We start from the raw sequence: 14,373 nt of genomic DNA, 5'->3' as shown, positions 1-14,373 counted from the left end.
CATTATTTTTCCTAGGGGAAGAATGTGAGCTATCCCACTTTTCGCACATAGTGGTAAAAATAAGAGAGCAGTGTATAGTGAGCAAAGAAATTATCAAGGTGTTATCAGTGTTCAAAGGGAAATCCCTAAGTTCATAATTGGTTTAATAAACTTTGTTTCCATAACAGTTTGTCCTCATTAGCTATTCAGTGAAATGGTATTAATTTTAGGGTTCATCAGTATGTGAAGAGTATCCATGCACTTTCAGACACGTTTGCACATCTGCATTATTAGCGAAGTGACATAAAACCAAAATTTTAAGGGGCTCATTATAGATTTTAAACAGTTTATCCTTCTTTAAAAGTAAACTTCAAAAATCCCAAATTACTTCTTATATCCACAACAAAAAATAATTTCTATGATAATAGTAAATAATTGAGCCTCCCAGTGTATTGCAATCAAGAGTTGTTCTTTTTTTCCTAGCTTTCTGACATAATTTTAAACACATTAATTTCAAACGACCCGGCATTTGAAGTTTAAACCATTTTAAATTTGGTAACACCAAACAAGTGTGAAGCATTGATGTTTCTTTCTTTTTTTATTGAAGTATAGTTGATTTACAATGTTGAGTTAGTTTCAGGTATACAGCAAAGTGATTCAGTTATATATTATATGTACTCTTTTTCAGACTCTTTTCCCTTATAGGTTATTACAAAATACTGAGTAGAGTTCCCTGTGCTATACAGTAGGTCCTTGTTGCGTATCTATTTTATTTTTATTTTTAATTTTTTATTTGCGGTACGTGGGCCTCTCACTGTCGTGGCCTCTCCCGTTGCGGAGCACAGGCTCCGGACGCGCAGGCCTAGCGACCATGGCTCACGGGCCTAACCTCCCTGCGACATGTGGGATCTTCCCGGACCGGGGCACGAACCCGTGTCCCCTGCATCGGCAGGCGGACCCTCAACCACTGCGCCACCAGGGAAGCCCACGTATCTATTTTATATATAGTAGTGTGTGTATATTTTAATCCCAACATCCTAATTTATCCCTCCCCCCACCTTTCCTCTTTGCTAACCATGTTTGTTTTCTGTCCGTGGGTCTATTTCTGCTTTGTATATAAGTTCATTTGTATCAATTTTTATTTTGGATTCCACATATAAGCCATATCATATGTTTCTTATTCCTAGTAAGTCTGCCCCTTTGCTCATTCACCTTCCTTGTCAAGGAGCAGCTGAGCCTCATGTGTGGGAAGCCTGCCACCTGAGCGTGGCCTCTGGGTCCTGGCAGTCATGCTGACTCTGAGACCAAAGCCACCAGTTTCCTTGTCCCAGGACACGCCACAGCACCATAAAACTATACCCACCAGTTCGCCCAAATCCGAGTGCCTACTAGGGTCCACCATGTTGTTGCTGAATTGGCATGCAGGCAGCCTGGATCAACTAATTAATGAATAAGCCTAACTGAAGCTAAATATAATTAATTATACAATATTGAGCTGTCCAAATTTAACTCCACTAAAATCACATAATGAATCTGGAACATAAAGGATTCCTGGCAAAAGAAAAATAGATTTCAGTATGTAAAACGCATTCTTGGTGAATCCTCTTCACTCGTTTTTGATTACCCGACTTCTGTGTTTCAGGCATATGTATTTTGAAACATGTAGCACATCATGGGAAAATCAAACACACACACACGCACACAAGTTGGACACCTTTGCCTCATGGATTTAAAACGATGATTTGTTTTCATCTATTTGATGTGATTAATAAATTGACAAAGGCTAACGTAGTGCATACAGACACGATAGCATCCATCTAGGACGGATATTAGTTGGAAGTAGTTTTCTATATCATTTACCGTGTTGTTGTATTTAATGCAGATTTTAATGAGCATCAGAGCTAAACAAGACCATAGACATTGACACTTCACACTTGTGACACCAAATTGAAAATGGTTTAAAATTCAAATGCCTAGTCATTTGAAATTAATGTGTTTAAAATTATGTCAGGATGCTAGTAAAAAAAAAAAAACTTCAAATACGTGCTTGAAATACAACATTGATTCATTTGTAATGATAAAATAATATTGACTAGTGCAGTTATTCATGCAAAAGCAAGAACCACTTTTCAATCAATGAATCTTAGTATTAAAATCGTGAGAAATACCTTTCTTATAGAATCTACAACCTTTGTCATTTGGTTCTGTTTTTTTTTTAAGAGAAACGTGAAGTAAATGACCTGAGAGAATGAAATATTTCAAATGCATTTTGATATTTAATCTTTAACAAGTATAGAATTTAGAACCTTGCATCTAAGAATATGCAAGGCTCAAAGCATATTTAAAATCATTATATGCTAATTATTTATGCTGAGAGACAGAGGCAGTGAGGGAGAGGGGGAATTTATGAGTAGTGATAGACCCCTATCTGGGGATGCACATATTCAGACTCCAGGTAAGTAAAGAGGTTAAGGAAATATCAGATTCACCCAATGGATGCTGGCTGTTCAAGTTTGTTTTTTTCAAGGTTATTTAAACTGTTTAGGGATTCTGCTGACAAGCCACATGTTGCAGCAGCCGTAACTCTCACACACAGGGAGATTGTGCAGGTTGTTTTGAGTTTCATTGTTTACTGGCAGACTATAACAGAAATTCTAGTTTTGTTCCTGTCTCAGCGATGCAAAAGTGAGAACATGACTAATAAATTCTCTCAAGTCGATAACACCCTTGAAAGATTTTTCATCATTTATACTATAAACCCTCTCAAACGTTGATGCTTCAGACACCAAATTACTTTCTCCATTGAATGGTGTGTGCTTACACAGTTGGTGAGTTTCAAAGATACTCCTTCAAGTACAAATTCTAAATCTTGACAAGAATGGCTTCATGGATTACTCATTAGATAATGAATGGCCAGTAATATCTGAGCATGTGAAATGTACCAGTAACAGATAACATACAATTTTCTAGTTCCCTTGTAATTATTTCGGTGTGTTAAATGACTTTTTCACGGATGTTCTTATATCGCTTATTTATTTGCTTTTTACATTTTTTTCATAAAAAAAGAGATAATTCCCTTTGTTTTGCAGTAGGCAAATGTGTTAAGAGCAAAATAAATTTCCACATGGAAGAGTCCTCATCATATTTCTTCAGAGTGTATTTAATTTCATGCACATGTGGAAGATGATAATGTGATTCCCAGGTACTTGACATTCCTCAGCCATTCACACTCAGTGTGGTTGTCTGGAATAAAACTAGATTAAACTTGTAGAATGGTGAATTACTGAAAATAATGAAGTAGAGGCCATTCATTAATCTTTATCTGCTTGTCTATTTTTTATAGCCTGGATGAAATGGAAAAATTCGTTTGGGGGCCGATCAGATTGAAAAGGGTCTAGCATGAAGAGAAACATGGGGCTGAAAATGTTTTTTTTTTTTTTAATTTTATTTTTCAATTATACACAGCACCTTTTTCTTACCTGCCTCTGTTTTTCTTTTAGTGGCAAAGCATTTCTATAACACTGGTTGAGAAAGTTCAGATGATTGCTGTAATCCTAGGATCCCTGTTCTTAATAGCGAGTGTGACCTGGCTCCTCTGGTCAGCCTTCAGCCCCTATGCAGTGTGGCAGAGGAAGGACATCCTTTTTCAAATCTGCTATGGAATGTATGGTTTTATGGATCTAGTGTGCATAGGTAAGATCATGACCTTCAACGTTAACAAACTGTCAGTAATCCATTTCTTGCAGCTCTTACGTTTTCATCAGTTGGATCTAACACAGAATGTTGTGGTTCACGTGATCTTGGTTATCCAGCTCACTGACTGTCTGGGGCGTCACAATCTCGCCACTTTTCTCAAAAAGCATAGCATCTCTATTCTCAAGTAGTCCGAAAAAACGAACAGGATAATGCCCGCTTAAAGTGATCTATTTTGCAACACAAAGAAGGTGGAGTTGAAGAAATTATTTGGAGTGGGCAATGGAAGGATAGTCATTTATTTCTAAGGGATAGGAGCAAATAGATCCCCCTCACAAAGCTGGGAAAGCACTGACTAGTGCCAATGGCGATATTGTACATCTGGGGAGAGCACTGATAACCTGGAGGTCTTACATGGTGGTGTGGTGACTCCCGAGGGCATAAAGGGCCCCTTGGAAGGGTAAGGACTTGGGGACAGTTTTCCTTGCTGTCCTGTGCCTCTTTGTTTCCCTTATTAAATTCAGTGGCTTAGAAGAGAAATAAAGGATAGAATATTTTACCTTAAATAGACCGTACGAAAAGGTTCCGTACGTGTCGCACTTAACCAATCTCTTGTTTCCCTTATACCATGAGAAAATGGAGGTTGATTCATTCATGCAGCGTCTACCCAGTGTGTGTGAAGTGCCACAGGCGTTGTGATGGTGACCAGTTGGCAATAGGAGATGGGGATGGAGAGAGGCAGCACCGTATCCAGGAGATTCCCTGCTCTGTTGTGGTTTACAGCTTAAAGGACGTAAAAAGAGCCGAGGGAGGCAGCCGTGGTTTGCAAAGAATGGTCCATGGACCACCCATGGCAGCAGCACCTGCAGTGCTGTTTTTGAGAAATGCACATTCTCAGGACCCACCCTAGATCTGCCGAATCAGAAACTCACGGGTGCCCCCCCTCCCCAGCAGTCTGTGTTCACAAGCTCGCCAAGGTGCGATGAAGCTTGAGAGCCACTGATTTCAGGGAAAGGATTCCCAACCTGGGATCAGGTGCCTCGGTTTGTAACGCTGGCCTCTGCTCGGATAGATCAACTTCGTCTCTCCATATTCCTCTCTCTCACCTATAAACATGGGAATAAGCATCCCTGGCACACAGGCGTACAGGAAATAACTATTCTAAAATAATTATGCTGTTAACTGGAAGTTGTAGGTTAAGAGTATTTAAATAAGTCACGAACACTGAAATACTTTAAACCACCTACATTAATGCCTCTACTCACTAGACCCTTAATTTAACTAGTAGTTTTAATCATCTCATTTTTTCTAGAAGAACTCTATACATTTAAAAAATATGATCAGCTTGGATTTCACCTCCTTTTCTTTTTTCCTCTCTTGTTACTAATATAAGACTAATAAGAAAGAAATGTATAAAATTTCAGGCCAGAAACGAAAAAAGAAGGGAGGGAAATGTCACGAATAATATGTAAGCTGAACAGATGTTTCCTGAATAACTGAGCTAATCATGTATATGAACAATTTGCATTAAATGTGACAATGCGTATGTAAGCATTTGGAAATTCTAAATCTCTGTACAAATATAGTCTCCGGGGTATTGCTCTAAATTAAGAAGGATTACAAAATTGTTCTACAAATCCCTCAGCAAATTCAGAAATAGTGTTTATTCTAGATTTCAACATAAAAGTTATAAAATGTGGTATTCCACTGATATTAAAAGGAGAGATGGAAAGCAAAAGAGCCATTAGGCTCCCAATCCAACCTGAAGGGAAAAAAATTCCAGTTGACTTTATTACAGCACTGAAAAGGGCCATGTATTTCTTGGTTAGGAAATCATTTTCTTGAATTCCACAGCCTGCATTTAATGCTGAGTTATTATATCTTAAACTTTCGTTGTTAATGCCAGTCTTTTAATCAAGATTATTAGAATTCTGGTTTTAAGAGCACATACGTATAAACTAATGATCTTTTGGACCATGTATGACGTCTTTGGGCCTCCCTTTTGAAATTTGGGTGTTTGCCCTTTTTATAAAGCCAAGTTCCTTAGGGACAAAAACCAATTGACATTTTCCTGAATAAGCTTTGGAGAGTGGATTTTTATCTAAGTTTTAAATGCTGACAATACTTTTCATTGTCTTTTTGTTCATCAAATCAAAATCCCATCATACAATAGTTTATGTATATTTTGAAAAATATTAAAGAATTCAGATTGAACAACAGTGCTCATTTCATTTGGCAGTCTCATTAATTAGCCTGTTTGGACCCAGAGAAAAATCTTATTTTTTTTTTCCCAAGAAATTGAGAAACCATTATAGTCAGAAAGCAAATACATGTAGGCTACCAACAGCCAACTGGATCGTAGCAGGTAATAGCTCCTGCTACCATTTCAAATTAATTAAAATGTCTTCTAATTAAATGTAGACAGTAACAAAGTAGATTACATTGATTATACCTCAGATACGTACCCCTGACTGCAAGACCAGAGTCAGAGTTAGAGTGAAAAGCAGGCTTTTCAACTTTGAGTCCTATGTATTCAGCTCAGTTCAATAAACTTTGTATGTGTTAAACACAGTACTAAGTGCTGGGGATGCAAATGAGAGTCGGTCACTTTCCGGTCCCCCTAAGGGCTCCCAGCCACGAGAGCAGGACAGACGTGGAAATAACTAGAATTCAGCTGGATGTGCAGAGTGATGGACGTATGCACAGGAGATGGTAGTTGGACAAAGCAGGGGGAGATTGATGCTGGCTGTTTTATGCAGGGAGGGAAGATTTTCAGGCAGATTTCATGGGGGAAGTGATAGCCAAGCAGGCTGATGGATGAAGAGATGTTTGGCAAGTGGGGAGATGGCCCCGATGTCACCATTGGAGGATGTAAGATTGGCTCCCCATACAGAGGGCTTTAAAGTAGTTGCAAACATTCCCGTATTCCTGTTCATCCAAGCTTTTCAAACTTGTCTGTACCTAAACGAGGAGCAAATTGACAGCTTCGTAAATGTTCTTCTTAAAAAAGAATTCTGCGAATCCATAGAGGACCATTGCAGAACCAAACATATGCTATAATCCAGCCAGTGTATGTAATGTTTAGGCAGAGATTTTTATTGGATTGTTAAATAGAAAAGTAAAGATTTGTAGAAAATTTATTTACTTGGGGAAATTTACTTATTTCCAGGCAAAGTAAATTTGTTTGTTGCTTTCATTTATTTTTATGTAAAACATTTTCTGTCTGCTTTCCCAAGATCCAGTTTCTTCTTACTATTAAAGTTTGAATTATCCCAAGGGTCTAGGTACCATTATTGTTCAAATACCTAGATCAGGGCTGTCCAACAGAATTTTCTGCAACGATGAACATGTTGTATATCTGTGTTGTCCAATACCATGGACACTAGCTACATTAAGCTGTTGAGCACTTGAAATGTAGTTAGTGAGACTGAGAAACTGAATCTTAAATTTAATTTTATTTAAATTAATTTAAATTTAACTCAGTCACATGTGGCTAGTGGCCACCACGTTGGACAGATTTCTAGATGATGGAATGGTAAATGTGTGCGGGTTTGATGAACAAGTTTCACCTTGTCTATATAAACAGGCTGTATTTCCTAAAAGGTAAAGTAACTCTGTTCCACGAGAGATGAATAAAGTGAAAATGAGTTCAAGAGGGTTAGGAGAAGGGTGTTAAAGGTGAGAGGGTGGTGGTCAAGAGATGAACGGAGAGCTGTAAGAGGGAGACGTCTTGAGGAAATGGAAGTACAAAGAGATATAACTTTGTATTATGTTTGTGGAGCTCTTTTAAATATTTACATAGATAGCATTCAGACTATGATTGCGCACCAGGAAAACTAATATAAAGGATTTAAATCACCAGGATGTTGTAGCCCAGGGTCAGCAACTTAGGGAGAAGTAATAATCACAGCAGGCCTGCATTGGCTCCCTAAGAAGATTTGCACAGTGGACAAAGAAAGATTAGCAAACTTGGAAATGAAAAGCGAATGCCTGGCGGAAGGCTCCGGGCACAGGACCTGGGTCTCAGCTCCACACTTTGCACATAAAACACTTCCGTCGGCCGTGTAGCTCAAGGGAAGCTTGGACCACGAGAGGAATACGTTGATGAATGACTCACAGAAATGAGGGGCTAAGTAAGACTCGGCCATAAGGACGGGGGGTCATTTGATTACGTTGCCTCTGGAAGGTGGGGGCAGTTTACCAAGTCTCGTCAGTGTCTGGTGGAACCTCATGAGGTGAGTTTAGTCTCTTTGTAGGAGCAACAGACTAAAACGAAAACCCTGTTACGTTAGTGGGATTCCCGAAGCAGAGGTAGCAGTGCTTATACCTAATCACATTAACACTCCAAGTTAGTGCCAAAACCACGTCGGGAAAATATCTGTATCTTCCCTGGGATGGTAAGGGAAGGAACTGGTCATGGCTACAAAATTTAAAAACTTGAATTACTTTTGTTTTTTTTAAAGATTTTCTTAATCGTCCGCACAGTATAAATATATGCCTATTCAAATTAAAAAACGTTTTGCGTTTACAACTGTGAAATATGTAAAGTTTTTAAAAAGGCGATTTCCCTCACACTGCCCTTTCGTTATGTCACTTCCTTTGCAGAAATGTCCCCTCTCAACATTTTGATGTGTATCCTCCAGATCTTTTTCACAGTTTGCTTTCTGACATTTGTGGTTTGGACTATATTTAACCCCATTCTAGTGGTTTTCTTAAAAATCCATTTTGTGACAATTTAGGTTTGCGGGGCAATTTTATGTAAGAAAGTAAGAGTGAGCCTTGCTGCTATGCAGCTCATCCTGCCTGGCATCTTTAGGGGACACCAGGGATGCCACGTGAAGCTTTCAAAAGCAGAACGGCGTGAGCAACCATCTCATACTTTATCTCATTATTTCAAAAGCGCCCTGAGAGGTACTTTTGGTTGCTGCTTGTTTCCTGTGTGTGTGTGTGTGTGTGTACCTCTTCTGTTCTGCATGCTTGCACTTGAATTTGAGAAATAGAATCATCAGAAGATCCAGCAGTAACAGAATCGGTACTTTAGCCACAGAGCCATGCGACAGAGGGAAGCAATTTTTCTTAAAGCAATTTCGGGGAGCATTTACTACACGAAAAGAAGGGATTGAAAATTGAAATCCCCTCAGTGTCAACGGTATAATAGGTAGGAGAAACTGTCCCCAGAGCTCCTAAACATGCTGGCGAAGCCAGGGGTTTTGAGAGGCAGTGATCTGGATCACCCCTGCTGGATTTTATTTTCTAAAAGAATCAGTGCAGTGTTTATAGCGCAGATCCGGTATTTCAGTATGGTATTCAAAAATAACCTGCGATATACTAGGACGAGGATCTGATCAAAGTTTCTTCTTTCTGTATCAATTATAGTCAACATTGAAGAATGCTTCTTTTGCAGAAATCTCATACTGTTCAACATGCAGTTTTCTTTTCCTAAGTTTCAAATCTAAATAATTTTTTTTTAAATGCAGATAAATTCTTATATATATCATGGCCCTTTTGAAGATCTGTTTTTCACAATTGGTAATATACCTAGCTAAAGCTACTTGGGCACATGTAAGAAAACTATTTAGAGTTACCAGTTGGTAACTTTTATTCACATTTCATTATAGAACTTTAGAACAATAAATAGGTAAATACAATCTATTCCTATGATTTCGGATTGATGATATAAGACCTATATTTACTTTTTAAAAGACACAGTAGGGCTTCCCTGGTGGCGCAGTGGTTGAGAGTCCGCCTGCCGATGCAGGGGACACGGGATCCGGGAAGATCCCACATGCTGTGGAGCGGCTGAGCCCGTGAGCCATGGCCACTGAGCCTGCGCGTCTGGAGCCTGTGCTCCGCAGCGGGAGAGGCCACGACAGTGAGAGGCCCGCGTACCGGAAAAAAAAAGGCACAGTAATTCTCTCTTGCTTTTGGTATTGCTTTACTTTGCTATTTTTTTCTCCATATAGAGCAGCTAACAGTAACACATGATTTAACGTTTTATTGATGTGAAATGTAAAGTGTACATTTTCTATTTTTTTGATATTATATGAGGAAAGGTGAAGACGTTTGACAAAGAATTTCAGGATAATCAGAGTCTTGGTTACCACAAATGAGTCCTTGCCATGGAGGATGACCAGTCGTCTATTGAATGCCAGGGTTATTTCCGCCTAAGATGGTGCGTTTAGGTCATCTTCCTTCCTGTGGCTCATTTTCAACACGTATAACCCAATTAGCATAAGCAAAGCATAAGAAAGTGAATCAACTAAGGGAAGAAAATTCTAATACGTTCCAAACAAAATATAAGTGACATTGAAACCATCACCTGTTTAAAATTGTCCATGCTCGCCGGCATTTCCCAGCATGATTCAGAAGGTGACAATATTTCTTAAAGTGTTTTAGGTGAAAAACATTTACTGAAAGAAATTAACATTGGAATTGAAACATGCCATTACTTAGAGCAGAGAAAAATGGGTTTGCTGGGGAGCGCCCTCCAGAGAGCTTCTGCTCCTTACCTTGTCACACAGGGTCATTACCATACAGATGTGTGATTGAAATGACAGCAGTTGGCGAGATTTATAAAGAGTTCAGCTCCCGGGTCGTGATAGAGAGATAGCATTTTTTTTAAGCTGCAGTGTATTTATGGGCAAATATAAAAGTTATCAAATAGTTCCAGGAGAAAAATGTAAAATTACCGAGAGAACACTGCAGTTCACCACACTCTCTAGGGCCTGTGGGGCACTCTCTTTCACAGAAGGGGTTGTGGATGTTGGACAGATGTCTCAGCCCTCCCGGGGGACAGCCTAGACCACGGAGTCAGTCCAGTGTGACCTGACATGGGGTGTCTCAGCATCGAAGAGACTTTCTCTCTGGGAAGTGGGGACACCTCTTCTCAGGGCCACCAAATGGTACAGCGCCAACTCATTTAAAACTGTCAGGGAGTTTGATCATAAGATTTCAAATCTGCGTGAAGTAGATTTTTTTCATCACCTTTCATCACACTCCACCCCCTCCCACCCCAGTCACCACCACTACCACCAAGTTTAGGATCTGAGCCACTCGGATCACTCAGGAAAACGGAGCCTGGACGTCAGTGGGTCCACATTCGGCCACGGAGGGGAGGCGGGGGGCTGGGGGGGGGAGACGCAGAAGGCTGCGTGAGTGCCTGGTTGGCGCTTTAGGTTGCAGCGGATGATGGGAGGTGTTGTTGCCCTTGTCTCACTCTGAGTTTCATAGGAAGCACGGATGTGGGTGAGTCTGCGTGAATCATATAAGGCGTGAGAAAAAAGCAGCTCAGCTTGAACGGTGTCTGGCAAAATAACTAAGGAAGTCGATTAGCCCGGTGTTTCCTTTTTGAATCGTCCTATCACAGTTTTCCCTCCAGACGGGAGAGGACTGTCAGCCACCTCTGCTCCGTTTCCTGCTTCTATTTCCTGATCTATCATTTGATCGGGGACCAACGTCCCTCCAGCGTCTCAGTTTGGCCACTTGGGAGACCCTTGCCCAGCCGCTGGACAGAGGCCTTCTACTCTGGCCCAGAGCCCCTCTGGGTTTCCCTTCAAGCTTCCTCCCAGGCCAGGACTGGGCTGCGAGGTGGGCCGCGCTGGTTGGTCTGTCATCCTTGCGGCCGTGCCTGTTACCAGATTCGGATGCTCTCCTGGCTTGTTTGGAATCGTTCCTTAGAGCAGAATTCCTTTACAAGCACAGATCATTACTTCCTGATCTCAGAATGTATTCGTGGGCTTGATGCCCCAGGAAATGCCCCAGCTTCACTTAGAATCTAGCCAGGCCCCTTGGACGGAGAGGCAGAATGGGCCCTTGTAATTCAGCATGGTTAGAGAAAGAACAGAGCTTTACCCTTTATATGCTTTGAGAAGCAGGCCGTTATTATCTCTTTACTCTGGAAGTACAAATTATAGGCTATTCTGTGCCTTGATCACACTGATTTTACCAGCTTTTCCAAAGATTATTATCATAGTTTGTTATTAGTGGGATCGCTGCCTTTAAAACCCCCGGAGAGAAAGCAGAAAGGAACTTGCTTTTCCTACTGGTCCTCAAGGCTGTGCCTGAAATGGTCTCTCAAAGTGAGTAAACTCTTCAGGCCTCCTCCTGGGGGAGAAAACCCAACCCCAAACCTCCCCCTCTTGTGACCTTGTACAGTTCAAGTTCTTTTGGAGAAACATGGACATGATTAGCCGAGCAGCAGACCAAATACATTGTTACTGTTGCCTTTTGTTTCCTCCATAGGAAATAGTGTGAATCTTTCAGCCTGTCTCAGTTGGGGCGGTTTAGCCAAATAAGTATTAGTCATCTATTGGGCCAACGTTCACTGGGTATTTATTGTGTCCCAATAATAAAGTACAGGATAGAAATACAAGTAGTTCACAGTTTGCTGCCTGTTTTTGTATAGTCCATGATCTAAGAATGATTTTGAAATGGTCAAACAAACATTAAAAGAAGAATATTATTTCACTGCATGTGAAAATTATATCAAATATAAGTTTCAGTGGCCATAAAAAAAGTTTTCTTGGAACCCAGTCATATCCATTCACTGATGTGTTGTCAGTGAGTGCTTGCAGCCTCATCAAAGAGGGACCATGATGTGTGCATGGCCTACAATATTTACCATCTGGGCCTTTGCAGAAAAGCTTTTGGAATATAGCATCCTCCCTGCTCTCCAGCTGCTGGCAAGAGACAGTCAGGGAAATAAGCAATTAAAATACAACGTGGAGGGCTTCCCTGGTTGAGAGTCTGCCTGCCGATGCAAGGGACACGGGTTCGTGCCCCGGTCCGGGAAGATCCCACATGCCGCAGAGCGGCTAGGCCCGTGAGCCATGGCCGCTGAGCCTGCGCGTCCGGAGCCTGTGCTCCGCAGCGGGAGAGGCCACAACAGGGAGAGGCCCGCGTAATGCAAAAAAAAATAATAATAAAATAAAATACAACGTGGAAAGTGCCAGGAGAGAAATATATGTGAGTGCAGGTGGGGGAAGGTTAATCATACTTAGGGTGGGAAAGTTGGGCTGGGGATTTGTATCTGGTGGTTGAAACCAGCGTCTGCGAGGGCAAGTGATTCGGGTGATATGAGCGGCAGTTTGGAGCACAGTGAGACACAGAGCAGGCAGAGAGGGGAGAGCGGCCACAGGAGGAGGGAGTGGGGCCGGGCGAGGGGAGGAAGGGACCGGGGCCGAGGAGCAAGTGGCCAGCAGTGCCAGATGCCTTACCAAGAGCAGGTGAAATCAAGACAAAACGTATCACTGGATCTGGCGATACGGCGGCTCGGTGGATAGACACAAGATTGCTGAGAATGGCTGGGATAGGCAGAAGGGGTTCAAAGTGTAAGTTTATAAGTCTTGGCTGAAAAGGGGCACAGTTAAATGAGGGTAGAATCTGGGGGGGTGGGTGTAGAATTGAGGAAAGTTCCTGTTTGTTTGTTTTAATGATGGAGCGAGGTTTGAGCAAAATGCTGAGAAGACAGACCCAGAAGAAATCAGAAGGCAGATTGAAGATCCAGGTGGGAGGGGACAGCTTGATGCCCCTGAGGTGCGGAGATAAGAGCCCAGCACACAGGGGAGGGGTCCGTGTCTTGCACAGGAAGGGCGCCCTCACCCCTGAGATGGGCAGGCGGGGGAGAAGAGGGCGGGCGCAGCTGGAGATGCCGCACACGCTGCTCTGGCAGGGTAAACAGATGGCCCTCCTTGCCAAAGATCTCCCCCTTTTCAGGCAGGCAGATAGTATGGTCATCTGTGGAGACAGGGAAGGCACAGCCTGGGGACAGGAGTCTGTGGAATTAAAAATGACAGTCAGCAGCACAGGGCTTTGGGGAGGGGAGCTGAGCCAGGAGACATGAAGAACCACTGGGCGTGATTGCGTGCCCTCCCGAGGCTGGGCCGGGGGTGGCCCCAACATCCAGGGCTATGAGGCTGTGTATTCTTACCCACTAGCGCTGAGAGTGAGTGCAGAGCGGTGAAATGGTGAGACTGGGCTAAGATGAGGTTTTATATACAGAGCTGCTGGGAGACCAGCAGCGAGATGAACCTTGCCCTTCACCTTGAGTGGTGGAGGACGATTACAGGATGGGGTTGCTTTCTCAGTGTCTGGGGAAGCAACCAGAGCCAGAAAGAAGCTGACAGAGTGGGGAAAGATTGCCCAATCGAGGGGCTCGAGGTCTTCAGGAAGTAGAACGGGCGCACTCGTTGAAAGGAAGAAAGCGGGTGAGTGAGAAGCAGCGGAGGTGGTGGTTGTCGGCAGTGCTGGTACAGTGTCAGGGCTTTTGCACTTGGACCAGTTTCTGGAAGGGAAAGGCCCGGGATGGAGTGAAGGAGGGACAGCGAAGGTCAAGGGTTATGCAGGTCAGGTCATGGTCAAGTCTTCCACATGGACCCGAGGAGTGTGGGTCTGTGGGGCTGAGGAGATCCAGGAGCCAGGGGACAAATCATCTGAGATTGTAGGGGTCAACTGAGGCATCAGGAGGGGACACCCCTTGTGGCTTCGCTCTGTATGTGAGCATTCGCACATTCGCACGCGCACGCGTGTGTGTGTGTGTTTGTGTGTTTTGTGCGACTTCACTCTTTCTTTGTCTTTACTGTTTTCCACGAGAGTGGTTGTGTGATTTCTAAACACGTGAGGGTTGGAACAATTGCAACTACTTTAGAGAGATCTGAGTACATCCCTAGGCTACTCTAAAATGAGGTTATTTTTTTTTTTTTT

General features: G+C 42.4%; 1 protein-coding gene across 1 annotated transcript in view; it reads left to right on the top strand.

Annotated features, from left to right (window-relative positions):
* The window catches only part of MARCHF11 (membrane associated ring-CH-type finger 11), a 118,693-nt gene that overhangs the window by 93,521 nt on the left and 10,799 nt on the right, over positions 1-14,373 (top strand). The window contains exon 3 of the mRNA XM_065875134.1: positions 3,480-3,672. Within this exon, the coding sequence (XP_065731206.1) occupies positions 3,480-3,672 (193 nt within the window). The remainder of the gene's footprint in view (positions 1-3,479; positions 3,673-14,373) is intronic.

Source organism: Phocoena phocoena, chromosome 3, assembly GCF_963924675.1.
Source record: "Phocoena phocoena chromosome 3, mPhoPho1.1, whole genome shotgun sequence".
In the NCBI taxonomy this organism is placed as follows: domain Eukaryota; kingdom Metazoa; phylum Chordata; class Mammalia; order Artiodactyla; family Phocoenidae; genus Phocoena; species Phocoena phocoena.
The sequence above is the reverse complement of the archived record's forward strand: the minus strand, read 5'-3'. Positions and strand labels throughout refer to the sequence as shown.